At 47.8% G+C, this 27,541-nt stretch overlaps 1 protein-coding gene across 2 annotated transcripts in view; it reads left to right on the top strand.

Annotated features, from left to right (window-relative positions):
- GRIPAP1 (GRIP1 associated protein 1) overlaps positions 1 to 27,541 on the top strand; it is a 1,613,923-nt gene that overhangs the window by 589,005 nt on the left and 997,377 nt on the right. For both annotated transcript variants that reach the window (XM_069645489.1, XM_069645490.1), the window contains 2 exons: positions 9,805 to 9,882; positions 10,386 to 10,481. In XM_069645489.1, coding sequence (XP_069501590.1) covers positions 9,805 to 9,882; positions 10,386 to 10,481 — 174 coding nt within the window. The remainder of the gene's footprint in view (positions 1 to 9,804; positions 9,883 to 10,385; positions 10,482 to 27,541) is intronic.

The raw sequence follows: 27,541 nt of genomic DNA, 5'->3' as shown, positions 1-27,541 counted from the left end.
TCCCTCATTCCACATGTCAATATGTCGCCACCCTCTCCTTATTCCACTTCTCACCATTGGTCAAAAGCACTGTTATTTCCAAGGGCTCTTAGCACCTTCAAGGGCCTGGAATACTTCATATATCCCTTCTGCACTCCTCTCCCACTTTTCAACTTCACCACATCATCCTCTCGCATCAAACTCTCCATTTGTTTCTTTCATCATACCTCCTTTTAGATTTTATTTGATCATGCATCGGCCTCTTTCGTATAACCTCTTGAGCCACTATGTTGCGATCACAACCGAATTTTCCCATTCATCATTGTTTCGAACTAGTGTTTGGCAATCTCGTTCTCAAAGCCTCAATAGTGAAACTCCTGTTACCTGATGGGGTGCAATCCTGTATTGCATGACCCTTTCCATCACGGCCCGTGACCAATCCCCACCTGGCGCTACAGCGATTTGTATCACCTCCATCAATGTCCTGTTGAATCTCTCCACAGTCGCATTTCCCTTAGGATTATATAACACTCCATTCTCTTTTAAAATCTTCCATTTCTCTACACACAAATGGTGGCCAATTATCTGGCACCAACTTCCTGGGAAAACCCTTCCTCCAAAAAACTCCTTCCAAAATGTTCACAACCTTGCGCACACTTATATCCTTCACCACGAACACAACCCGCCATTTTGATAATAAATCCACAACCACTATAACATAAGCACTTTGTTGTCCTCTTGCCCATATCGGACCCAAAATATCTACAGCAACCACATTCCATATGGAATTAGGTGGTTCAATCACGGTCATTGGTGGTGTCCTGGCCACCGAAATCTTGTCACTATTTGTACAACCCTCGCATTCTTTAAAAAAATTCTCCACCTCCATATCCAATCCATGCCACCAAAAGTCTTGCTGAATCAATCCCTTTGTCTAACACACACGCAGATGCTCTTTGTGGGATATGCCCAGTACCACTCCCCTCATCTCTTTCCGGTACCACTATTCTGTCTCCTCTTGTCAAAATTCCTTTCTCGACACTGAACTCCTTTTTTTTACTCTCCTATATACTGTCAACTCTTCCTCAACGTCTTCCTTCGGCTAGCCCTCCTGTACACACCTTACAACCGCAGAATACACTTTGTCCCATTCACACTGTTCTCTCCATTCCTTTTCGTTCACCACTCTGAAATTGGTAAACACTTCTCCATCCTTCTCACACTCCTTCCATTCTTCATCTTCAACTGCGTTTTGGGACAGTGCATCTGCTATCACGTTGAGTTCACCCTTTAGATGTCTCACTTCCATATCCAAACCCTCCATCCCAGTGATCCATCAGGCAATTCTCCTAGATATAAGCCATCAAATCCTTTCTTATTGAAAACACCCACGGGAGGTTTATGATCCGTCACCAGTGCACATTTTCTCCCCCATAAAAATTGTTTGAATGTTTCCACTCCCCACACACAAGCTAATGCCTCCCATTCTATAACAGAATATCTCTGCTCTGCGTCCTTCTACAATCTTGACGCAAATGCTACTGTCTCCAATTCTTTCCCCTTTTGCTGCATCAGCATACCCCCAAAACATTCTCACTGGCATCTGTAAACAATTTCACACCCCAATCTTCTTTAAATCCTTTTAAGATGGGTGCCTGCATCAAGCAACTTCTGAATCTTCAAACTCCCTTTCACATTCTTCACACCAAGCATATATTACTAATTTCTTCACAATTTTTTGTCTTTTCTGCCAGGTATTTAACAAATGTACCATAATACCCCACAAGACCTAAATATGATGATAACTCCTTCCTGTCTCTCGGATGCCTCATCATTCTGATTGCCTCTACCCCAGACACCTTAGGCAGTATTCCTTCAGCGGATAACTTGTGACCCAATATTGCACATTCTTCACTCTGAACTTGTATTTTTCCATTGATATAGTCAAATTAGCTTAGTTCATTCTCTCCAACACACTTTTCAATCGTTCATTAGGTCCCTTTACGTCCCTTCCCCCCACTAGAATATTATCTTGATATATCGTACCCCTTCTATCTTTGAAATACACTGGATGCAAAGATCAGACCAAATGGCATCCTCCTGCACCTATAGAAACCAAAAGGCATTATAAATGCTGTAAGGTCCATAGAAGAGTCATGTAGCTTCACCTGGTGGTAAACCGCCTTCAGATCTAACGTTGGCAATACCTTTCCCCATTCAATTTCCACTATACAGCCACAATTGCCTATGGACAGCATTGCAACAGCACAGGACAAGCCCAAGGAGGTGGGAGACGCTAACAGCCGGATCTTATCGGCCATCGCAGAGCTGAAAGCCTCTCTAGGTGCCAAGTTAGACTCTGTTCTTGTTGATGTTGGGCTGTTGTGGCACGATGTCACGAAACTATCCGAGAGGACTACTACGGTCGAAACGCTACTGAAGGAAAATACTACTGTGACACAGGAGGATTGCACCCAGATCGACATCGTACAGCAAAGGTTAACCTACTACAGAACAGAGCGGAGGATGCCGAAGGGAAAGCTCCACGAAACAATGTCCGCATTGTCGGCCTACCGGAGGGGGAGAAAGGGACCAACCCTTTGACATACTGTTGTTTTTGTAAGACATTGGGCCAGGGAACCTCTCACAAGGCTTTACGATAGAAAGGGCACACAGGGCCTTCACCAGGAAACCAATGCCTGGAGTGCATCTGCAACCTATAATTGCAAACGTCCTGAATTATAGGGATAGGCAGATGATTCCACCCTTCTCAAGGCAAGGAGGCATGATACGAAGAGCGTCTGCGAACATAGCAGTGTACCTGACTATACCTTTCAGGTCCAGAAAAACAGGGCACAATTTGCAGCGGCCAAAACAAGACTCCGCTCCGCAGGCTTGAACTACATGCTAATGTACCCTTCCCGACTCAAGGTCCTCTACAAAACCGTGCCCTATTTTTTGATTACCCCGAAGACGCCCAAGAATGGATGGATGGATAGAGAGAGGATTAATCCACAGACGGAGGATAGTGCCCCCTCTGCCACTACCAAGCACAAAGAGTCCTCGAATGCGGGCGCAAGTAAGGCAGAATGACTGCATCACGGATGAACACACATTGATCACAGGCATATTCTGGGAAGGGCCGCCCGGTGTCCCCTGGACCAAGAATGGGACTTGTACGGGCCAATCATTCTTTGAACTTGTGGTTTTTGCCCAGAATGCCATGGCTGTAGTATCTACACCCTAATTCTATTCTGTAATCTTAAACAAGAAGACCTCGCCTATGGCGGCCGAAAACCCACCCACAAAGTTTTATTCCTCCTAGTCCTTTTCTGGGGCACTTGTTTCTGTGCCAGAATGCCACGCACGACTTTTGGAACACACTCCTGGAAGCAGTAGCGAAGAGTGGATACGCCCGAGCATGTGCGACTACGCTAGGCGCTTGTTGTTCGTTAGTAAAGCTGGGGTAGTTAGAAGGGAATTGAGGTTGCATGTACCGTACATTTTAGTACATTTTAGCGCTCAATGTTTCCATGGAGATAGAGGTCTCTTTATGCATCAATAGGGGAGGGTGGCAGGAGGAGCTCGGGACATGTTACATTTGATGTGGAAGCTCGATGGTGGCTAAAGGGATAAATCTGTTTACCTGGAACGTTAGGGGCCTAAAAAGGAATAGAGTACACTCTTACCTTCGCAGACACCATCTAGGTATTACCTTGCTGTGGGAATCTCGCCTCACAGCAGTTAAGCAGGCATTGTTGGACAGAAAATGGGGTGGGCGGATCATAGGCTCCACGTACTCAGCATATGCCCGCGGGGTACTGACCTGGCTCGCCCTCATGATATCCCTCAAAGTAACACAAAGCAAGATGGATAATGAGGGCAGATTAGTGTTTATACAGGGGCTGTTAGAGAACGTGGACATCTGCCTGATAAATACAATCCACACCCAATCATAGCACAGCGGCTTTCTTCTAGACTTTATATCAAAGGCTGAGCCCGTACAGAAGCAGTAATGTTATATGGTGGGTGGGGATTTCAATTGTGTTATGAACCCTTGTATGGATAGGTCAGACTCTAAAAGCCTGAGACCAGCCCCGCCAGTTAGATCCCTACAGACTTTGCTGTTGTCATTTGAGTTGGTAGATGTTTGGAGGGTGCTCCACCCTAACACGAGACATTATTCCCACACCTCCTCCTCACACGCTGTCCAGACCAGACTCCACTATTTCTTTGTGGGGAGTAACTTGATGGACGGATCAATGACTGCAGACTATAAGAGTACAGTCCTGTCCGACCATGTCTCTCTGCTACTGCAGTGGCAGTACATGCCCCAAGGCCACCTGCCAGAACATGGAAACTGAGAGGTGGGCCCTACAGGACATTGCTTTCTGAGACTGCATTAGAGAGGGTATTGGGGAATACTTCCAGCATAATAAAGGCAGCGTGAAAGGTGAGGGCACTCTGTGGGAGGCTTTTAAGGTGGTAATTAGAGGCCCCACAATTGCCAAGACGGCTCTGTAGGGAACTGTCCTCTGTTGAAGACACACTGCAAGTGCTGATGCACTCCCATACAGATCAGAGGGATAGGGAAGCAAAGGAGACGGCTATGCAGCAACAATGTCTGAACTGTTGGGAACGCTTTGGCAAGCATAGCTACACCAAATACTTCGAGAGACAACACATGAAGGGGGACAAGCCGGGTAGACTTCTGGCATGGCTCTCCAAATAAGAAGAACAGCGCACACCCATCTACGCAACATGGCACCACATGCAACACCCAGGATGGTATTAATACAGCCTTCTATGACTTCTACCACAGCCTATATCAGGACACATGCAAACACACTTCTACAACTGCGAAAGAGGTCTTAAGTGAGGTAGACCTTCCTCGACTGAGCGAGGAAGCAGTAATCGAACTAGACGCACTGCTCATGACAGAGGAATTGATAAACACAATAAGGTTACTACCCATTGGGAAAACTCCAGGTTCGGATGGCCTACCGGGCGAATTCTATAAGGAATTTGCCACAGAATTGGCCACGCAGCTGTTGAATGCTCTAACAGAGGCATTTGATTCCGGCATCCTTCCGCCTAGCCCTCAGTGAATCAATAATAGTACTCCTGCTGAAACCCAACATGCCGCCACAGGACTGCAGCTCATACAGACCATTGTCAATGCTTAACCAGGATAGCAAAATTCTAACGGCAACGTTAGCAAATAGACTAAAAAAGTTAATACACACGATAGTGCACCCTGACCAAACAGGTTATGTGCCGGGCAGACATATATCCTGGAATTGAGACAATTACATCACATTATGTATAGCATGGCCTCCTGGGCGCCATAGCGGCTCTAGATGCCGTGAAAGCCTTTGACTCCATCAGGTGGGACTCTGGTGCAGGCTGGGCTTTGGCCTGCATTGTCTACGGTGGGTAGAAATAATACATAAAGATACAGTGGCGAGAGTCGGGACAGGCAGGCACTTCTCGAAACCCTGGTTGTTGGAAAAGGGCACCAGACAAGGCTGCCCATTATCCCCAATGTTGTACTTTCTGGCGATGGAATCGGTGGCCACATATTTGCGGAAGGAATACCTGACAGCGGGCATACAGGTCCTCGGGACGTACCACTTGATTTCCATGTACGCCGATGACACCCTCACATACGCCCAGAAGACAATCTGGAACTCCTAATAGAGGCGCTAGCATGCTTCTCCCGAATATCTGGCATCACAGTTAGTATGGACAAGTTGTCCCTGTTCCCACTGGTGGGACTTGCCAGGACACAAACTAACAAACTCCCAGAGTTGGTCCTAAAATGGAGCAACACCATGTTTCGGTATTTAGGGGTTGATATTATACCACGACCCGGTCAGAGAACCCGACGACAACACGCAAAGAGCTTTGTTAGGGGTTAAGAATTCGATGGCATTCTGGACCAGACTGCCCCTTTCGTTGATTGGCAGCGTGGCACTGCTAAAAATGATCTCCCTCCTGAGATTACTGCATTATTTGCAAATATCCCATACAACATACCCAAGTCCTTCTTTAAAACTTTGGATTCATTGTGCAGGGGATTCTTGTGGCATAATGGTAGATGTAGGATAGCACTTGCCACAATAAAGAGACCTTACGAAGGAGGCGGCATCAGAGTGCCTCACTCCGAGATGTATTACATAGCTGGGAAATTGCAGTTCATGGTGGGATGGCTGGCAGACGATCCCACCTTAGATACTGGGTTACTCCAACCCGCAGAACCATGCATTCTTCTGAAAGAGGTGCCGTGGATCAAACGGCCAGGAGAAGGTAGCCACCCTTATTTAGTAACACTAGGCACACAGTTGTGGGACAGGGCGCTGGCATTACTCAGAATGAAAGACCCATTCTCATTACAGATCTCCTTGGCTTTGCTAGCTCCGGATGCAACCCAGGTGCGCCTGGGCATATGGACACACTGGGAACCAAAGGGTATAGTCACAATAGGGGACCTGCTTACGGGCACCGCTTTCACACCCTTCCAGAAGCTAGTCAACCATACAGGCCTACATCGGGGCCAATTCCTGTTACACAGAACTATCAAAGCATGATTATATGTCTGTGGTCTACGTACGGGGGATTGGTGAAAGCACACACAGGGGTAGATACCTTGTACGATAATGCTGAAGGCACACAGGCAATCTCTAGGCTATACGCCTTTTTCCTAACGAGCAGACCTTTATCTGAGACCACCACTAGAGCTAGATGGGAGGAAGACCCGGGAGCCCCAATCCTTGACACGCACTGGGCACATATACTGCAATACCACAAGAAGGTATCTCGGAACGCGAGACTGCAATTGATCCAATTGTATGTAATTCACCGGGCATACTTGACACCTTTTATTGATATCCAAATTCCCCAGGGCAGCGGCACAACACTGTCCGAGGTGCGCTGCCTCTGACGCAGGCATGCTGCATATGTTATGGTCTTGTCCCACGAGTAGACAGTACTGGGAGAACATAGCGACAGAATGAAAAAGGGCAACATTAATATATGCCCGCTATTGCCCACAGCCTGCATGCTTGGCCGGTTTACACGCACTGTGCACTTGCGGTCTGCCTCCGGGATGAAAGACTTGGCGTTTGTACTTGCTAAACGCCAGATAGCAAAGACATGGTTGTCCCTGCAAGGTCTCCATATAGAAGACTGGTGGCGGGATCTCAGAAAATGGGCACTAGCCGAGTCAACGGCCTGGCGGCATTCGGCACACGTTGGTGTCTTGGACACCAGCACTGACATAGCGGTGTGGAACTCAATTACCCAATCGCTGTTCTCACCACTGACACTGGAAACAGAAGAGAACGGGAGTCCCGAGTGACCTCACCACACTAAGAGAGTAACCCTAGCAGGACATGGAATAGCGTGTTAAACATTGGCACTACAGGCAAAACGGGTTGGGGGCATTTTGAGTGGGGGGAGGGCACGTTGGGGGTTAAATGTGTTTAGTACGAATTTTTAACGCTGCAATTGGAAGAGTATACGAAGCAAAGACGGTCCTAACATCCTTTTTTTCTTTTTTCTCCGTTACTTCAGTGCTGTATACATGTGCAAACCTGAAATTAATAAAGTGTTAAAAAGAAATGAAAAAAAATGATGTAAACCCAACATATTAACGTATATTTTGTGATGGAGAAAACAATGTATTTACATATATACACATTTACCTGATAAAACAATTATGTTTTATCCTCGCACCAAATGTTGAATTCTCTGTTAGATGTTTTTGTTGTATCCCTCGGTTAGCAATTACATCTCCAAAGTGGATGGTGGTCTGTAGATGAGTAGGAAGGAGAGGTTTGTTTGATGGTTGAGTCACGGTTAAATCCTTCACAAACCTGAAAGTCATGTGTTGTGAAGTCTAGAGTTTGAGGTGTTCCTTGTGTGCCATGGCAATACCTCCTCTTGTGCCAGTGCGGTTGACTTGCATGAGTTATTGGGGATGAATGTGTGCGCTATTACCTTCTAGTCATCTGACAGTCAGGTTTCTATTGTGAAGAGTATGTCGGTTCCGCCTTCTCTTAAAGGGGCAGTTTGCTTAAGTGTTATTGTCCCGATCGTTCGGGCATGTATTTTTAAGCATACTGTAATCGATCTTAAAAATGTTTCCTATGCATCTTACCTTAGTTTTCTGCACTTTTACACATACGAAAACAACGGGGTGGGCGGGGCCATCTTGTGCTAATCTTATCCGTTGATGCATCGCCCTAAATTCAAGTGCCCTCGCAGCACTAAATCATATCACTCTCCCCTGAAGCTGACATCACTAGTTCAAATTATATGCTCCACCTATTTTCATGAAATTCGTAGCCAGCGTAGCCAAACGTGCCCCGTCATCACCCACACCATAACGTTACTTAAAGCAGAACCAGGAAGATAAACACACACATCCTCTCACAGCACGTAACTTTTCTTTCTTATCCCAAATAGGATAGAAAAACATTATTTTAAGAAAACATCGATAGTCTGCAATGTAACAAGTGCTACCGGGGTACGTGAGTAGTGACATAGCATATATATGACTCTGACGTGATGTCCAGAGCCGACGATCGAGCATCAAGTCAAGAGCGATCGATGATAGACGGCCGAGTCGAGGTCCACTGCGCCCTATGTCGAAGTTTTTTCCGAGCAGCTGAAGCTGGAGGAGGATATCTATCTGATGAAGAATCTGCGGGAGAAAGACAATCCATTGAACCAGTATGTTGGGGTACCCTGACCCATGTGTTGTTACCAAGAGGCTGTGTTGGTATGTGCTTCTCCATTGATGACTCAGTTCAGGACGCACTGGGGAAAAAGTCATATAAACCAAAATGGATGGTAAAAAATGCTCACAGCCTAATGCCACAGTGGCAGATGGGATTTTCAGTCTCATAGACACTTTCTTTTAAGAGACAAAGGGATAATGTTCATCTGCCCCTACAATTGTTTAACTTGAGAGTTTGTTTCTTAAGAACTAACCTTTGTGAAAAGGTACAACCATGTAAATTGCCCAATCGATCAAGTCATGTCTTTCTCTAAGGATCTTATCAAATCAGGAATGGTCCAGGTGACCCACTGCTACTCGAGTGATGCCGTAAACCATCACCTTACCTGCTCTTTAAATCTTTTCCTCTTACCAAGCGGCCCTCTGCCCAGTGGGACCCTAATGTAGTCCCATCATTTCTCATTTTCAACCCTTCCAGTCTGTTGCTTCTCTTGAATTTAGCCTCTTTCTTGACATCAGTCGTTACTTCTACCAGGTGAATTTGTGAAATTCTCACCCTGTGCACCGCTGAGCAATACACCACCTTCCATTAGGTTTCAGTGATTATGACGATAAGGGCACATTTTATATAGTGCTTTATGACTGATTCCTCCCAATTTTAAGCATTCTGTTAGTAGATGTTGGGACTACCCACTTTATATTTGCTCTGTTTGAAACCTGTAACGGGTTGAGTCAGCCCTGCCAAGATTCACGTCTCTGGCTGCAGGCTTAAATGCAAATACCGGAGGTGAACCATTAACACATACAGCTAACCTAATGATTTGACCACAGTCAACATTTGTCTGCAACGCATTTATTGATTTTGGGGGAGTTAGTTGAGGAGGTATTCATACCCTTTTCATTTGCTGAAGTATATCTGGTAATTTTTCTCCCTGAATTATGGCACTTTGAAATGTGATTTGTATGTTTCTTTTTAAATGTGTTTTTCTTCTTTATTTAAATTGATACCGCTCGATTTCCACAACAGTGATAAGAAGTCTTCAGTTTGGGTAATTTGGTAACCTTCATTTTTTTCTCTGTAGGAAACCATTGAAAAGAACCATGGTGAGCATCTGGAGAATGTCCAACGTATAAAGGACCTGCATGCATCTGACCTGAAGGTAGAGTGGACTGATGAGGTTGAGAGTATCATTTGAGTAGGGATTCTAGAAGGAGCTGCAAGTAGTTGGCACACCAAAAAGTGTATACGAAACAGCAGCACTAAAAAAACATCACTATTTCAGCTCAAGCCTGCAGTTTAGGAAGCTACCGACTGGATGTAGACCTATAGTCTAATACAAGTTCGACGAACTACCACATTGCTAGTCTATAGCACAAGAAACTGCAGGACTGCAAGAAGATAGGAATTCCAGCCAAGTGCTGCTATGCACAACAAAATAACTCTTGAAGGAAATGACTGCTCACATTTTTTAGTACACTGTAGGCTCCAAGCACACTGGTAGGGGATTTAATGCTAGTGTCTACTTGTGTTTTTCATGGGCCAGAACATATCCGAGAATGTTGACATGAGAAGCATTGATCGCAGTTGGAGAGTTAAAATAAAGGGCTCTGCAAAATAGAGATGAGTGATGAAAACATTGCTTCCCCCTTTTCTTTTCTGCAGATGAAGGACCAAGATGTTGACGGTGTGAAAGCACAGCTTTCAGAAGCTCAGAGAGAGAAGGACGAACAGGTGGAGACAATGAACCGGCTTCGACAGGTGAGCGTAGGGGGTTGCACAGAATCTCCTTTATTTGCATCGATGCCAGCAGCAGACTAGGGAAATACATCATATTTCCACCAGGATTAGAATATGTTTGATGCATTTTAAGTCTAAGGTATCTGTTAGTAAAAACGTCTTCTTTTTGCTGCTTTGCCATCTCTTGTATTGGAATCCTCATCATATCTGCAGGTTTGTGTGATCTGGGACTGATTTTGGGGTGTGAGGTTTTTTTCAAACTCACTCCCTGGCTTAACTCATTTGTTTTTGGCACACTGATCAGTCCTTAAGGCTACTAGCGCATGGGAGCTCCTGTCCCCCATTTAAATCTGTGTTCAATCGCTGTTACTTCCCATAAGGATATTGTTGTGGGGGTAACATTTCTTTTAACTTTTTGACATTTTTTGACACCTGGTGTTAGGTTTTGGGTGCGGGTGCACTGATGTGCAATGCTATTTTTTTAACCGCATGGCAGCCTTTTTGTGTAATATGGTGCTCAAAATGGCTGGCCATATTGTTTATTACTTGTGTTTGTGCTTCCCAGACCTGGTAGCTGTCTTTCTCCCACGCATATTGCTACAGGGTTATGGATATGACCATGTCAAGTGAGGGGGGGAGATGAAGAGGACCCTGGTCTCCGGCTCCCCGGTGTGTCTGGAGCCGTGCATGCACATTGGTGCCGCTCTCTCTGAACCAATTGCTATCAGCCTCTGTCCTTGCCAGGTGTCTTGCTCTGTTTTTGTAGAGAATATGAAGTTGAGCATGCACTGACCACCCCCAAAACTTGCAATGGATCATGGATCCAAATAATCTGTACAGAGTAAAGGAAAACTCGAACTACAACTACCACAGAGCACCTGGGACCAAATAATAAAACCCGTCCTGGAGCAGGAAGAATCGATTCAATACCCAAATTGGAATGGACTGATATTTCACTTTCTGAAACTGAATTAAACACTAAACACCCACCCCACAAACCCAAGACTGACTACAGGGGATCGCTGGGGCAGCAGCAGAAGTGAAACTGGTAAGGGACTGCAGCAGAACAAGGGAGACAACGGAACACTTCCCAACCCCTGTTTTAACAGAGAGTCAAATACGAAAACGCCAGGGGAATTACTTGGAGTATAGGAACATTATATACTTTCCTACCTTTAAAAGACTCGAATTTGTAACACAACAGAATGGTCTAGGAGTAAGTGTTTTCACACTATATACTTTTCTCATTCATCCATCATCAATCAGACTGTCCCTGCAAGAAGCACACCCTGACACTGTCAGGGAAAGCTCTCCCTAGGCGACCGGTGGTGCGCCACCTATATAATGGGGATAGTGGGAGAACACTGTCCCTAAACACAGATTTTACATTCTATGAAACATCCTCTCTTAAAAATCCAACTGAGCGGGAACAGGAGGAGATCGATCTTTCTCTTCGATCGTATCTCGTCAGCGTTTTTCAGAGATATTCTGCCACAGGAACTTTCCTTAATCTTTTATTCACCAGCTCGACAGAAGCCTCAAAAAGCATCAGTCGTCACTCTTGGATAATAAAATATCCCTATATATAGGGATAGTCTAAAAAGAGTGCTCACACACGGTAAGGAAATGTGATTTTAGATATGTCTTAACTTCATTCTACAGACATCGTCACTTATCAGGTCGACCGGTTTCCATGACTACAGTTTTGAATGTCATCTTTTTCAGGACCAACTTATTTGTGTAGATGGCATGGCTGCAACATCTATCCGCAGGGCGGATCTGGCGGTTACCTCTGTCCCCTGTAGGTAGACACAAGGGAAAATACATTGGTCACCCCCAACTGTGTGGCTCTACAAGTGAGGCCATCTTTTATGCAGTGCAGCCATGATATTTGTAACAAGCTAATTATGGGTGTCTACCACATGAAGACTAAAACATTTTATAATAAGTTTGCCATTTATTTTTGAAGGCAAAAGGAGGGGGAGATGGGGGCGGGGGATGGGAAGGGAGAAGTGTGTGGATCCCCTTCTGGAACATGCACACTAGTTTACTCGCATTTCACACTGTGGTGGGTGTGCATCATTATATGCCAATAGATCATGCCAATGCCAGATGTAATTTGCATGAAGCACCTACCTCTACCTGTTAATTGTTGGTGTTAAAATGCATGTGGGTGGTGGAGTACTGAGGCAAGGTCCATTTGGTTATGGCCATGTCTGGGTGTTCCTCGGTCTTTGTAGTGAGAGGATCCTGTATTAATCTGATATATTATAACTGTTCTGCTTATCCCAAGCACTTATTGTGATCAGGTTCTGCATTTTGCGTGGCCGTGGACTCCTCAGAGTGCAGGACTTACCTGTCAAACTCTTGCGCCGTGTTGCTGGCGTGACCGCTCGTAGCTGGCAGATACTCTGCCGGCTCAGTGAGAGTGTTTTTGGCCTGGGCCGCAGGCGTGGTTGTATGTGTTGGCCAAACAGGACGGACGTCTTGGAACGATGTATGTGTATAGTACTCTAACCAACCTCCTGGTGGAAACTGACGCTTTTGGAGGCTTCTGTCCAGCTGGTGAATAAAAGATTAAGGAAACTCCCTGTGGCAGAATATCTTTGAAAAACACAACACAATACGATCGAATAGAAAGATTTATCTCCTCCTGTTCCCGCTCTTTTGGATTTTTAAGACAGGATGTTTCATAGAATGTAAAATCTGTGTTTAGGGACAGTTTTCTCCCACTATCCCTAGGCGGTGCAAAACCGGTCGCCTAGGGAGAGCTTTCCCTGATAGGGTCAGGGTGTGCTTCTTGCAGGGACAGCCTGATTGATGTTGGATGAAGAACAGTATATAGTGTGAAAACACTCCTAAACCGTTCTGTTGTGTTACAATGTACAGAATCACCCAGGATAGAAGACAACCTACGAGCAAGCAGCCCTTCTGGCCACATAACTGGCTTCAAGAAAATAGAGACTGTAAAGATGGCAGGGATATAAGGCTTTTTGAAGACTTTCAGGGGAAGTCCCAGCACACAAGGTTATAGCTCACATGAAGATTGGCCCAGGGGAGCAGCTGACTCTGGGAACCAGTAGGAGCCAAGCAGAACTCTTAAGCAGGAACGGACGATATATAAAAAGCCATCAGTTCTAGTAGAGAGTGAAAGGTGTATGGGTGAGGTTGGAGTTGGAGGGTAGACCAGGAAGGAGGGTGGTGAAGAGGTTGGTGGAGACTTTTGGGGTACTTTGAGTAGGTGAAGGCAAGGTGTTTGATATGAGAAGGTGGTGCTATCTGGGTTGTATGTGATTGAGTGAGTTGGAGACTGAAGAGAATTTTGGAGGGAGAATAGAAACGGAAGGTCTTAAGAGAGTTGTTGTACTTCTCTCTGCTGATGATGCTACAACCACTAACTGTAGGTGGAAGGCCAACACATCTGACAAGTAAGGGAAGCCAAACCTCTTTTAAGGTGGGTGACATGGACAAATTGACAATGCTTAACTCTCAGGTAGGGGAAGTAGGCTGACTCAATGTGACAGTTAACCCACACACTTATCCGTTTAAAAGAACACACTAATATAATTAAAAGGTTAAACTTCAATGAAGTCTCACACATAAAACTATCAGTTTAAATAATGACTCTAGTAATAACACACAGTATTAAAATATACCTAGCAAATGTATTAAACAGTCATGCCTCTACAAGAACTCTCCTAACCCCAACCTCTATATGTGGGCCCCCAACCAGAGCTGAGCACCCAACATAAAATAACAGGAGGCTGGGAAGAACGAGGGGACTATAAAATTGACCAAGCAGGGAAGTCCCCTATGGGCCTTCACGATAATGTACTGTGTCCCAAACAAAAAGCCCAGCCCCAGTGTATGTCGAAGGCCACCAGATGGCCAGCCCCAAACAGTGACGTAACTAGGGAGATGCGGGGGGGGGGGGGGGTGTGTGGACCGCACCGGGTGGCACCCCTCACAGGGGGTGACACCAGGGCTGCTGAGTACTCCTCTCCACCCACCTAGTGAAGCCACTTTATAGGCTGAAACTTTGAGCAATACAAACCGTGTTTGTATTGCTCAAAGGTGCAGCCTGAATTCACTGGCACTTCACAGTTGCAAGCTGTCCTTATGGGAGACTAATGCGAACAGTGAAGTCCTTCTCGTCTTCCTTCGCGCACTTTTAAATGTGCCTTGACATTGGAAGGTTGTATATTCCAGCTTGAGAAAACCATCTGTGCTTATCATGGTATATTTCGCATTGCAGTAAACCCCAAATCGTGCTTCTTTAAGATGAGAGCTCACAAAACAGGAATTACCCCCTCCCCCTCATTTCCGCTGCTTTCTGAAGACCCTGTGGACGGGCAGCCCCCTAGCATGGCGCTAACTGCAGATCATGTGACACTACGCATGCCTACAGAGCACATTCTCGGTGCTCCCTGAAAAGGAGAAAAAGCCGGGCGAAAACTGTAATAAAACGCAGTCAAAAGAAAAATAGCACTTGCACTGCACACAGAGCATTGGACCTCCTCACCACGGCTTGTGGTTCTAAGGTACTCCTTGTATAGACCTAATAAATAAAAATGTGTGGCTGCACCTACAAGATATAATAGGTTTCACTGTGCATGATGTCTTAAACTAAAAGCACGGTCACCGTTGGTGACACCCGGTGCGGTAACTCATGGTGTCACCACCCCCCCTGGGAGGGGGTGACAACATGATTTACCACACCGTGTGTCACAAACCGTAGTGACGCCACTGGCACCAAAAACATATGGCAGGGTATGGGATAAAAAGGGAAATATACAATTTTACCAACAGGAAAAACTTTAAATATTCCTAAGGCCTATAATCATAATCCAGATTCATAAGTACAGTAGTAATACATCATAGTTGTAAAGATTTTGAAACAGTTGTTAACCACAGCCACAACTTTCCAAGACTCAATAAAACAGTTTAACCACAGTTACCTCCTTCAGAAAGTTTTGGGAAAAATATACATATTGTTCCTAGAATTAGTTAGTGTTGAACGTACATTCACTATGATTAGAAAAGCAGGATATGACTTTGAAAATGATTATTAAATCACAGGTAAGTGTAAACATTATCAATCTTGGTCCAGAGCACAATGAGCCCCTGGCAGATTTAGGAAAAATGTCCAGGGTCAGGTAAGTACCCCAGGGGAATTTTAGGAGAGTTCCACATGTGAGAGAGTTAAAAGGGCACCTGCTTTAATGGGGGTAGGTCTGTGTAAACCCACAGGTGTGGATTCTACACTGAGCAACACAAGGGAAGTCCCTCAGAGAAGTGTTCCAGAAGTCAAAAAATGAAACCAAGCTACAGAAGTAGTAGTAGCAGAACAGTAGCACCCCCTCTCCCCCAATCCCCATCTCCCGCTCCGAAATATTACTCTACGGGAAATGCAGTGAAGACTGGCCTCCAAGGAATCTCTACCACAGACCAGGGGATCCCCTGAGAGTGAGCAACTCGAGCAAATGCCCACCCCTGGACTCAAAGGTGAGCATTCATATAGGTACATCAATAGCCTTGGCAGAAATGGCTCCAGCCACCCAAAACAACCCAGTGAGTAAACGTCTCTTTTGCACAGGTGAGGTTTTCTGGATTTGGTTGCCAGGACTTAAACCTTGGGCCAAAGACAGTTCCAGTGACCTAGAAAAGTACCAAAGGATCTTCCCAGAGCATGGACCCTCAAGCATGCATTGCAGATTTCTGTGAAGAGGACCGAAGGAAGATGAGGGAACCCGGAAAACGGCTCCCAGCAGCACAAAAAGAAAAAGAACGCAGCAACAAACTGTCCTAGGACAGGGACAAGGGCTAGAGGCAGCCTCAGACTTCTTAAACTGATGTTCTGGGGGAATAATAACGTTTCAACCCCCCCTCTGGACACCAGCAACGACCCACAGCCAAGCGTATGATCCTAGCAATAAACAGCGGAATGTGGCTGTGAACAGCCCAAAAAAACTGTTCAAGTGGAGATCTTGACTCAGCAGATTTGGAGAGTCACCGAATGTCTCCTAAAAGCCTAGGCTGGATGTCTAGTAGCAACAATAAAAACACCCAAACCATTGCACTTTCCAAGTGAGGGCTTTAAAAATGTCAGGAATTGTGGGAAGTGGCAGGAAAACTCCTTCAGCAGACCTGCCACCTCCAAGTTACAGGAAAAAGAAAAAAGGAGAGAGCAACAGGGGCAGGATAACACCTAAATACCCCTGCACAAAGGGGCTGAACCAAAAGGCCTGCCAGCCAATCACTAAGAGGGGCAAAGGGCAGATGACCAATCCTACTGGTTGGTTAGTGGAACTGCCACTTAGCCATAGCCACCCCCACATGAACTCAGAGGGGGATAGTCAAGGGACTTTAGTGGTCTAAACCAGTTAGGGCCAATATGGAGGCTTCCATAAGGGGCTCACAATGCGCCCACATGGTCAGAAAGCAATTTTGAGGCATTGACAAAGGAAAGCCCTGAAACACAAAAGGACCGGGAGCAGGATTTGCTTGGACCTTTGGTGAAGCCAAAATTAAAGCATAACTGCCATCAAACTGCTCCCTAAAACCTTTGTAGGGGGATGATTGGGACAATGAGAGGCACCCCTGGGAGTGGACATCTTAGGGCGACCAAATACGAAATAACTTATATAAGGTAAAAGGGGACTTAATGGCAGGTGAATTTCAGGAGAAATCCCACTGGCCACCAAAAAGAAATTAAGATACCAAAGAATGCAAAAGGTTGTGGGGCCCCAAAACGTGGCAGTAGAATCCCCAAATAAAGAAAGTAATGAATTGGATTCTGTTCGGCAGGCGTACAAGGATGAATAGGGATATAATGGCCCACTAAGCACTCACTCTTCTACAAACCAAAACCCAATGCAATCATAAAGGTAAAACAGGGACAGTTATGAGATATACCTTCTTAGTATTTTCTGGTAAAGTTGGCCGAAGGACGGCAATGCTCTTCAGATAGGTGTGAAGGTGAACCAGTGGTGACCTAAACAACACAGTAACACAGTTCAAAATAAAGGGAATGTCCAATCAAGGTTCTATAAAAACGCATATACTTTGATAATTAAAAACACCATCTCCAATAAAATGAATATAAAATACTGTACAAGAGCCCACCCCGGAGGTATAACAAAGAAGATGCGGCAGACTGAGGAAAGTAGCACTCTGAACCTGGTTCCATTGGTGGTATGTAAGTTACTAGTCACAAACAAGATATGCTGTTTTTTAAAACGGGTACGATCGTGACCTAACCAGTCTCTAGGGCCCAAGTGGACTGAGGGGGCAGTTCAAGGGCCAACAGTTCCTGGATTCAGTTCTTGATGGGTTGATAGAGTTGGACCCGGTGTGGAACGGTGATGTGATCGGATAAAGCTCAGTCGGGCATGTTGGTTTGTTTAGGCCCAAGCAGCAAACAGGCACTGAGTAGGGGGGGAATGTGGTCGCTTTGTACGGTCGGAAAGAGGCTCTCAGTGAAGCAGGATCTTTTTGCATGTTGGGCCAGGTGGATTTGGGCTTTGGCCGCTGGGAGGGGTTGATGCCTGACGCTCCAGCAGTTCGAGTCAGCAAGCAACGGTCATCAAAGTGGTGATCTTGGGGGTGTTGATGTTTAAGGGCTAGCTGGATCCAACTAGGGCATGATGCAGTGTTGAGCTGGTTTGAAGTGCAAGCAATAGTAATGATTGGTGGAGGAGTGCAAAAGCCAGCATCTGTGGCTTCCTTTTCGTCCAAGGTGCGCTGAAAATGGAGCGACCAATTTGGTGTGGCAGAAGTGGGAGCTTTGGCTGGTCTGGCCCCCTTGCTGCTGTGAGGCCCACTCAGGGGGACACAAGGACATGATGGTTCCATTTTAGGGTCTGTTCTCCCTCTTTGAGAAGATTCTGGTGCAGAGTGGTAGTGTCCTGGTCCACATCAAAGGTCACTCAATGTGCCCTGAGAGAGGGTAGGGGCAGATCCACCATCTTGTTTCCCTCCGTCTCTCTTTCCTGTCTGGAAGTCTCCTTCTATTAACCAGAGCACTCCTTCCTACTCCAATCCTGCCTCCCTCCATTCTCACTAAGAGCAAAGGCCTTTAGAGATGCAGCACCCTGGTGTGATGCTACTTCTTTTAAATGGGTGTGCTCTTTTGATGAGCAGGTCCAGTAAAGCTACCTGCTGTGTGACTGTCTCTGACAGAGGGTTTTACCTGAACTCACAAAGATATCAAAGAAGCTGCCCGGTCCTCCAGGTTCTTATCCAGCCATTTTGTAGTCTACACCCGGCTGACCATAATGCATCACCTTCCACAGCAGAGCTGACTCATAGGAGCTTATGCATGTTTCGATATCAATAGGGACGTGGAGGCCATGATCCTAAGTAGTACCAAACACCAGGCCTCAATTTAGGCATATGTTTGTTTATTTAGCATTTACCCTGTTACCAGCATGGCTTACTTATGATCTTGTAGTTTTGGTACGGGGGCATATTTTAAATGCTGCCCCTGCGCTGCAGAGACTTGGCTGTCGATGCAGCTCTCGAGTGGGCATATTGTGACCATTTTCTGTCTGTACGCTACGAGTAGAGCAGGCGCTGAGGATCAGGCTACTGATGCAGCAGGGCACACATGTACCATACTTTTGGCATGGAGTTGACAAAAAGGGGAATCTGGTGTGATCATTCTGTGGATTTTTTTCCCTTTTCGCTAGGTGGAGCCCCTTTGCATGAGAACGAGGACTACCATCCTGGGGGAATTGAATATTCTGATAACCCCTCACCATCCCGCACACTCTCCTCCCCTGTCCACTTCACTGCTGAACCATATGCCCTATTTTTGTCGTTTGGGGTGAAGTACTGGGACAAGGAACTACAGGAACTACCTCATTCCCAAGTATTGAGTCGAAGAAGATCCTATTGGACCCAAGGGAGATATCTAGGATAGATACTGGGACAAGGAGGAGGAGGAATGGAATCATGTAGATTACTCTTAAGAATCATCATAAGTGGTCTAGTGGTTGCAGGCTACTCATTGGTTCAAGCATAGTAGAATAGGAGTAAAGACTCAGGACTCATTTGTCTAGTCCTCCCTGGAAGAGCTAGCACTGTGCAGGGAGGTGGGAGGAAGCAGACCAGGACGCCAAGAGGGGAGCTGGAAGGACCCGGGCCAATCCAGAGTGGAAGGACCAGACGGTGAGCTGGCGGAGGCAAGCTCCTGGTGTTCCTGAAGCCTGGGAAGCATGTGAAGGAAAGGCTGCGCTGCCCAGAGGAAGACTGAAACTGCAGGGTTCCCGGGTGGACCAGAGTCCATGGCAAGGCTCCCTACAGGTAGGGGGAGCACTTGGGCTGGCTGGTGGGAAACTAAGAAGGTTCAATGTGCGTCTTCATAGTCAAAGTACCTGACAGGATAGTGAACCAGCTCTGTGCCGCAACAAGAGGAGCTTAAGGGTCTGGGATGCACCAAATGAAAGCAGCACAAGTCACCTTTCTCGTGGTTTTTCTTGGGAGGAAAGTTCCCCAAGTATCCGAACGCAAAGAAGAGAGGGGTCTGGGACCCACCACTAGGTGAGAGTGACACGAGTCATGTTCCTCGTGGTGGTACTTGGGAGAAAAGGGCCCCAAATAACACAATGCAAAGAAGACTGGTCTGGGACTGACCACTACGTGAGAGTAACACGAGTCGTGTTCCTCGTGGTGGTACTTGGGAGAAAAGGGCCCCAAGTACCCAAACATAAAGAAGGGTCTGGCACCCACCACATAAGAGTAACACAAGTTATCTTCCTCATGACGGTACTTGGGAGGAAAGGGCACCAAGTACCTGCATGCAAAGAAGATGGGTCTGGGACCCATTACACGAAAACCACACAAGTCATCTTCCTTGTGCTGGTGCTTGGGAGAAAAGTGCCCCAAGTACCTGAACCCAAAGAAGGGTCTGGGACCCATCACACGAGAGTAACACGAATCATCTTCCTCGTGGTGGTATTTAGGAGAAAAGGGCCCCACGTACCCAGACACAAAGAAGAGTGGTCCGGATCCTACTCCCATGAGAAGAAGGAAAACTACAGAGCAATTTACTAAGGCACATACTTGGCAGGGAACTGAACCAAGTTGGCCCAAGCAGAATGAAAGAGAAGCAGTGGTCAGAGACCTATGAGAGACTTTGCAATTGGGAAGAAAAGCCCAGGGGAAGGGAGTCATTCCCCTGGTATTGTGAACTATGTTAAGAAGTCTGACATTGTGAAATGCTGAGAGAAGCCTGAGAAATGCCTGGGGAAGGCAGACATTTCCCAACCTTTTGTTGGACTGCTGAGACAATCTTGAGTCAAAAAGATCACCAGTTTCGAAGCGATTGGTTCCTCCGACGTATTCCACATCTATGACAGGTAATCACCACAGCTGTGCTCCTTTGGAAAAATTTTGGCATCTGCGTCGATGACGTCGATACGCTGTCCCCGATGGCCTCCGTCGAGCCGACGTCACCGGATGTTATAAATAGGACGCACGACGCCCGTAGCGTCAGTTCCGTTTGTTCCGCGAATCTCTGCGCGCCTCGGTTCTTCTGAGTACTTCTATCGGTTCTTCGAACCTGTTTGTTTGTGAAGAAATCATGTCTTTGTTTTCTTCTGCCCTGCGGTCAGGTTTCAAGAAGTGTCAGGACTGCGGTTGCAAGATGTCGCTGACGGACCCGCACGACGTCTGCCTCTGGTGCCTCCGTGAGGACCACGCTACCGATGATTGTGACGATTGCCTGTCGTTAACATCGAAGGCCTTGCAGGAGCGGAAGAAGAAGCTTTCTGTCGGTAGGGTGTCCAAGCCCTGAAAGTCGAGATCCGCTGGGCTTTCGACCGACGATTCGAGAGGCGACTTTCCGCATCGTCGGCGTAAGTCCAGGGGGGTCTCGGTCCCGGAGTGGGTCCCGCCATTCCTCTGCCTCTTCGAGGCACTCGCGGAAGCGCCGTCACCGGTCGCCTTCCCCGTCCTTGTCCGAGGACTCCGCCCGTCGGCGGGTTGCTTGTCCCAACAAGCATTCTTCTCCTGCGGAATGGGAGGCATTTCGTACGGAGATGATGGTGATTTTCCAATTGCAGGGCTCCATTCCGTCTGCGCCTTCGAAATAAGCCAGCAGGGAAAGTGCTAGGGCCACTGTTCACACGCTTTCGGGCTCCGGCGGTTGGCGCGATCACCGGGAGCCTTCGAGGTCCCGGTCGGACAAGGTGGATCGCTCTAGCCATGCCTGCTCCAGGTCTCGGTCCTCGACGCCCTCGAGACCGGTTGAACCTGTGAGGTCTTCTAAGAAGACGTCGACGCCATCGGTGCCATGTTCGTCGAGGGACTCTCTCGAGGCTCCGCCTCCGAGGAAGTCAGTGACACTGAGGCCGTCGAAGGACACGCTTGGGACTCCACCCTCGAGGCCTGTGTCGGGCCCATCGGCGCCACGCTCAACGTCGACGACGATTCCGTCGACGCCCTCGACGCCTTTTGTGGAGGCTGTACTGGAGGAGACTCTGAGGAAGGCCCTGAAGAAGTCAGGGAGGCCTGTCTTTGACCCTTTTTCTGTGCCCTCTTCCAGGGAGTTATTCCAGCCCCTGGATTACACCTCAGAGGTGGATGAGGAGTCTGAAGGGGTTTGGTTCCTGATGAGGTTCCTGACCAATTGTTATCTAGTCATAGCTAGTTGGAAGACATGCGTCAGTCTTTGCACGACGCCAGTGGTCTTGATACCTCCCCGGAGGTTGAGGTTGGCAGGCATGAGCCTGGTACGTATGCGGAATCCTCATACAGGCGACTCATGTTGAGGGTGACTAAGTACTTAGGGTGGTCTGCGCCACCAGTGGATTTTCTGCAGGATGACCTGAGGGATATCCTTGACCAAGGTCCACCCACTGACCCGGTGCTACCATTTCATATGGCTTTACAAAGAAGGATGGTGGCGGCTTGGACTGCTCCGGAGAGTCTCCCGGCAGTGAGCAAGTGCTTGCCAAAGAAATACCGTCCGGCCAGTAGCGACCCCAGTTACTTGACTATGCACCCCACTCCGGAGAGTTTGGTGGTGCAGGCGGCTACGGCCCCAGCAAAACAGGCGTCGTACCCTACCATCCCTCCTGATAGGGACGACAAGCGTTTTGATGGCTGGGCAAAGAAAGTGTTTTCTTCGGGGGTTATGGCTTTACAGGCAGCCAACTCCGTGTGTGCCTTAGCACGTTTCACTCACACTCTGTGGAATTGTATGTCCTTCAGGATGGCAAGGATGCCATGTGTGAGTCCGTTCCGTTGGGTCTGGATGTGGCAGACTGTGTCAGCCCGTCCATGGCGGCGAGCACCGTAATGCACAGATTTGCGTGGTTGCGGAAGTCGGGGTTTGCTCCTGACGTACAAGCCCGGCTTCTCAACATGCCCTTTGATGGTGAACATCTTTTTGGCAGCAAGGCTGACTAAAGCCTTGAAAGGTTGCAGACCTCTAAAGCTGCAGCGAAGTCGTTGAGCACTGCAGTTCGCCAAACTCCGCCTTTTCGTCCTAGGGGACGGCAATGGAGGGGAGGTTCCTTTTGATACTAGTCTTCCTTTAGTAGATCGAGGGGAGCTGCAAGTCAAAGGGGATACCGTAGGAGTACCAGAGGTGGAAAACAAGGTACTTGAGGTGCCGGGGCCGCTCGGGCAGTTGCCTCTTTTCCCTCAGGCACTGCTGCAGCCGCTTCAGCTCAGTCATGAGGCCATGTTTCATGCTTCGCCGGTTGGGGGAAGGCTGTCGCAGCATCTTGTAGAATGGCGTGCCATTACTTCAGATGTGTGGGTTCTGGAGATCATAGCCCACGGTTACTGTCTTTCTTTCTGGCAGAGGCCTCACGACAATCCACCAGGGAATCTCTCTTTGAAGAGTCCGGATCTGCTCCTTGCGCAGGAAATCAAATCCCTGCTGGAGAAAGGCGCTATAGAACTGGTGCCCGTAGCGGAGAGGAACAAGGGATGGTATTCCCCTTATTTTTTGATCCCGAAGTAAGCCGGGGGATTGAGACCCATCATGGACTTGCGTGGTTTGAACAAGCTCCTCAGGAGGGACAAGTTCAAGATGGTTACTCTTTCTCAAGTCCTCCAGGCCCTTCATCTTCAGGACTGGTTGGTGTCTCTAGACCTCAAGGACGCTTACTTTCAAGTGCCGATTCATCCCAAGCACAAGAAGTACCTGGGGTTCGCGGTTGGCGACTTGCACTTTCAGTTTCGGGTCCTGCCGTTCGGATTGACCTCCGCCCGAGGGTCTTCACCAAGCTCATGGTGGTGGTGGCAGCGTATCTCAGGAAAGGGTGGATTCACGTCTACCCCTACCTGGATGATTGGTTGATCAGTGCGCGCTCTCCCGAGCAAGTCCTGGATCATCTGTCAGTCACCTGTCGCTCCCTCCACAGGCTGGGCTTCTCCATCAACTTAAAGAAGTCCACTTGACACCTACCCAGTGGCTCCAGTACATGGGAGCAGTGCTCGACACATCCCTGGGGCTGTGTTTTACTCCCCAGGTGAGGGCTCATCACATTCTGCAGATGGTGAACAAGTTTCAACATGCCCAGAGTCTCCCGGCGTTAGAGTTCTTGAGGTTGCTCGGCCTCATGGCATCCTGCATTCTTCTGGTGCCAGAGGCAAGGTTGCGGATGAGATCTCTGCAATGGGCTCTCAAGCTCCAGCGGTCGCAGTCCTCCGGCAGGATGTCGGACCCCGTTCAGGTGCCACCCTCGGTCGCCCAGGATCTTCTGTGGTGGCCAGTCGAAGGTACTCTGATGAAGGGGGCTCCGTTTTGGCTACCCTGGCCAGAGGTGACGATCGTGACGGACGCATCCCTCACGGGATGGGGAGCTCATGCCAACGAGTTGACAGTCAGCGGTCGTTGGAGTCCAGACTCCATATCAATCTGTTAGAGCTAAGGGCCATCAGGCTAGCACTGAAGGCTTTTCTGCCGTCTGTGCGAGGGAAGAATGTCCTGATTCTGACGGACAATACAGTGGCGATGCAGTCTCTCCCTCTGTGCAGAGAGGCGATGCAGCTCTGGTTCTGGGCCATCCAGCAGGAAATTTCGATCTCAGCAGTTCATCTGACTGGAGACGAAAACGTGGCGGCGGACGCTCTGAGCAGGCAGAGCACGGTCTCTCACGAGTGGGAGCTGGCTGAGGAGATTCTCCTGGAGATCTTCGCCCTTTGGGGGACCCCAGAGGTGGATCTCTTTGCCATCAGTGCCAACCGGAAGTGCGAAACATTCTGCTCGCGTGAATTTCCTCCAAGAGGAGCCTTAGGGGACGTGTTCGTAGTGGAGTGGTCCTTCCCACTGCTGTACACGTTTCCTCCAGTCCCCGTCATTCTGCAAGTGCTGCAGAGGTTACGGAGGTTCGGTTCCCGGATGACCCTCATTGCTCCGGCATGGGCCCGGAGAACGTGGTACCCGGACCTTCTCGACATGTCCATCTGCCCTCCACGCAGTCTTCCCTACCGAGACAATCTGCTCTCGAAGGAGGGGGGGGGGTCAGGTTCTCCATCCAGAGGTCAAGTCCCTCAACCTTCATGCTTGGCTTCTGAAAGGTTAAGGTATAAGGATTCGGACCTTCCTGAAGAGGTGATGGAGGTGTTGCTTTCGGCCAGAAGGCCTGCAACAAAGTCCCTGTGCTGTTGCCGTTGGAGAAAGTTCTGCGACTGGTGCAGGGTTAAGAATGTGGATCCTTTTTCATGTGCCATTCCTGTGGTTCTGTCTTTTTTGCTTTCTTTAGCCCACCAGGTCCTGCAAGTGGGTACCATTAAAGGTTACCTAGCCGCGCTGTCCATATTTAAGTGCTCGTCTGAGGAGTGTTCTTATTTTAAGATTCCTTTGATTTCCCAGTTTCTCAAAGGTCTCACTTATGTGATTCCACCGTCACCTTTCCAGATGCCCGGTTGGGATTTGAACCTGGTTCTATAGTTCCTCATGGGAGCTCCGTTTGAGCCTTTACATTCTTGCCCTTTGAGACTGTTGACCTTGAAAACTGTATTTTTAGTTGCGGTCACTTCTGCTCGCAGAGTGAGTGAGTTGCAGGCACTTTCCGTTAAACCACCCTTCACGGTGTTCCATAAGGACAGGGTTGTCCTTAGGGTTCGACCTTCTTTTCTTCCGAAAGTTGTGTCGGAATTTCATTTAAGCCAGAATGTTTTTCTTCCGGCGTTCTATCCTCCTCTGCATCCTGGTAAGGAAGAGGAGAGGCTCCACAGGTTGCATCTGGAAAAAGTTTCTACATCTCACGCATGTCCCGGGTCATAGTGAACGATCAGCTCTTTGTAGGATACGCTAGAAGGTGGTTAGGTCAAGCCGTTACTAAGCAGACCCTGTCCAGATGGATTATCTTGACCATCTCGGAATTCTACCGTCTGGCCGGTAAGGACCCTCCGGTAGGCTTGAGGGCCCATTCTACTCGGGGTGTGGCTTCCTCCACTGCTCTGCAGAGGGGTGTTCCCATTTGTAACATTTGTGAAGCAGCCACATGGGCCTCTGTCCAAACTTTTGTCAAACACTACTCCCTGGATTCTATCTATGGGCAAGATTTGGCCTTTGGCAAGGTGGTCCTCTATTCTGCAATTTAATGGGGCATTCTAAAATTCCAAATTCTTTTCCCACCTCCTTAAATTGGTACTGCTTTGGGAGTCTGTCATAGATATGGAATACGTCGGAGGAACCAATCCCTTCGAAGAACAAGTTACTTTCTTACCTGATAACGTTCTTTCGATGGGATGTTCCGACGACGTATTCCACATCGCTCCCTCCCGACCTGCCCCTCTACAGAATGTCTTATGCGATTGCAGCTTTCGTTTCCGCAGGGCTTTCTGTAGTCATTCTGGCAGAAGATTGGTGCCACACATTCTGGGAAAAAACTACAACTGAGGCTATGGGCATTGTGCGTAATATTTATAACATCCGGAGACGTTGGCTCGACGTAGGCCATCGAGGACAGCGTATTGACGCAGGACGCAGACACCAAACATTTTCCGAAGCAGCACAGCTGTGGTGATTACCTGTCATAGATGTGGAATACGTAGTCGGAACATCCAATCGAAAGAACGTTACCAGGTAAGAAAGTAACTTGTTCTTCGAAGGGATTGGTTCCTCCGACGTATTCCACATCTTCTCCCCTCCTCCAAAACTGTTAGTTTTGGAGGAGGGGAGAAGAGAGTTGATGGGGAGAGAGAATGAACAAGAGAGAGGATAAACAAAAGTGAAAGAGAGAACGAAAACGAACATGAAGTAAGAGCAGGGACAGAGCCTGGAAAGAGACAAACAAGGAGGGGGAGGGAGATAAGAGACAAGGCAGGCAAATGAGGAGAAGGTGAAGAGACAGCCGGTGAACGGTGCCAGCACAAGCAGACTACTCGGTTAGGCTGATGTAGGCGTGCACAGCAATACACTTGTTCTTACTTTTAAATACTTAACACACCACTTACCTGTGTCTGGCAGATCCTGCCCCCCCCCCCTTACCCGAGTGTGTGGCTCACCCTAGGCATAACTCTGTAAGAAAGGGAAGTAGTCAGGAAAGGAAGTTGGTACCAGAATTCTCCACATCCCCTAAGAAGAAACACACGATTATAATATGAACTACACACAATGAAAGGCAGGCACTTGCTTCAGTGCACCAGCAGTCTTTTAGTTTTTGTATAAAATGGGGGAATCACAGTCAATATAACACTGTATCTATCCCTAAGTAACTGTACAGAACTAAAAGAAAAGAGTCCTTCAAAAATATATGAAGGACACTTTATAAACTATATACAAAAAAGCCTTAATTGTGAGAGCGACTAGCCAGGACTTCCTCAAGGTCCTTTCTGCTGCAGATCTTGGGTTCTGTTGCTCCTGGGTGTTGCGGGTAGGGGCAGCAGTATGTAGGTGGCTCCAGCATTCCTTTCAGCCAGGCTGCGTATGCCAGGGGCAGCTCGGCTCATTTACAGCATCATGGGATGTCCCACGCCCGGCAGTCAACTTAAATTGTCAGTGGTACTGCCTTGGCAGGGGGTGGGCTAAGCACAAATCATGGGGCGCTCCACTCCCTCTCACAAGAAGAGCTGTGTATGTCAGGAGCAGCCTAGGCGATCTGCAGGCCACCAGT

Source organism: Ambystoma mexicanum, chromosome 2p (genome assembly GCF_040938575.1).
Source record: "Ambystoma mexicanum isolate Mex_15411 chromosome 2p, UKY_AmexF1_1, whole genome shotgun sequence".
Taxonomy (NCBI): domain Eukaryota; kingdom Metazoa; phylum Chordata; class Amphibia; order Caudata; family Ambystomatidae; genus Ambystoma; species Ambystoma mexicanum.
Note: the sequence above shows the minus strand (reverse complement) of the source record. Positions and strands in the feature narration are given on the sequence as shown.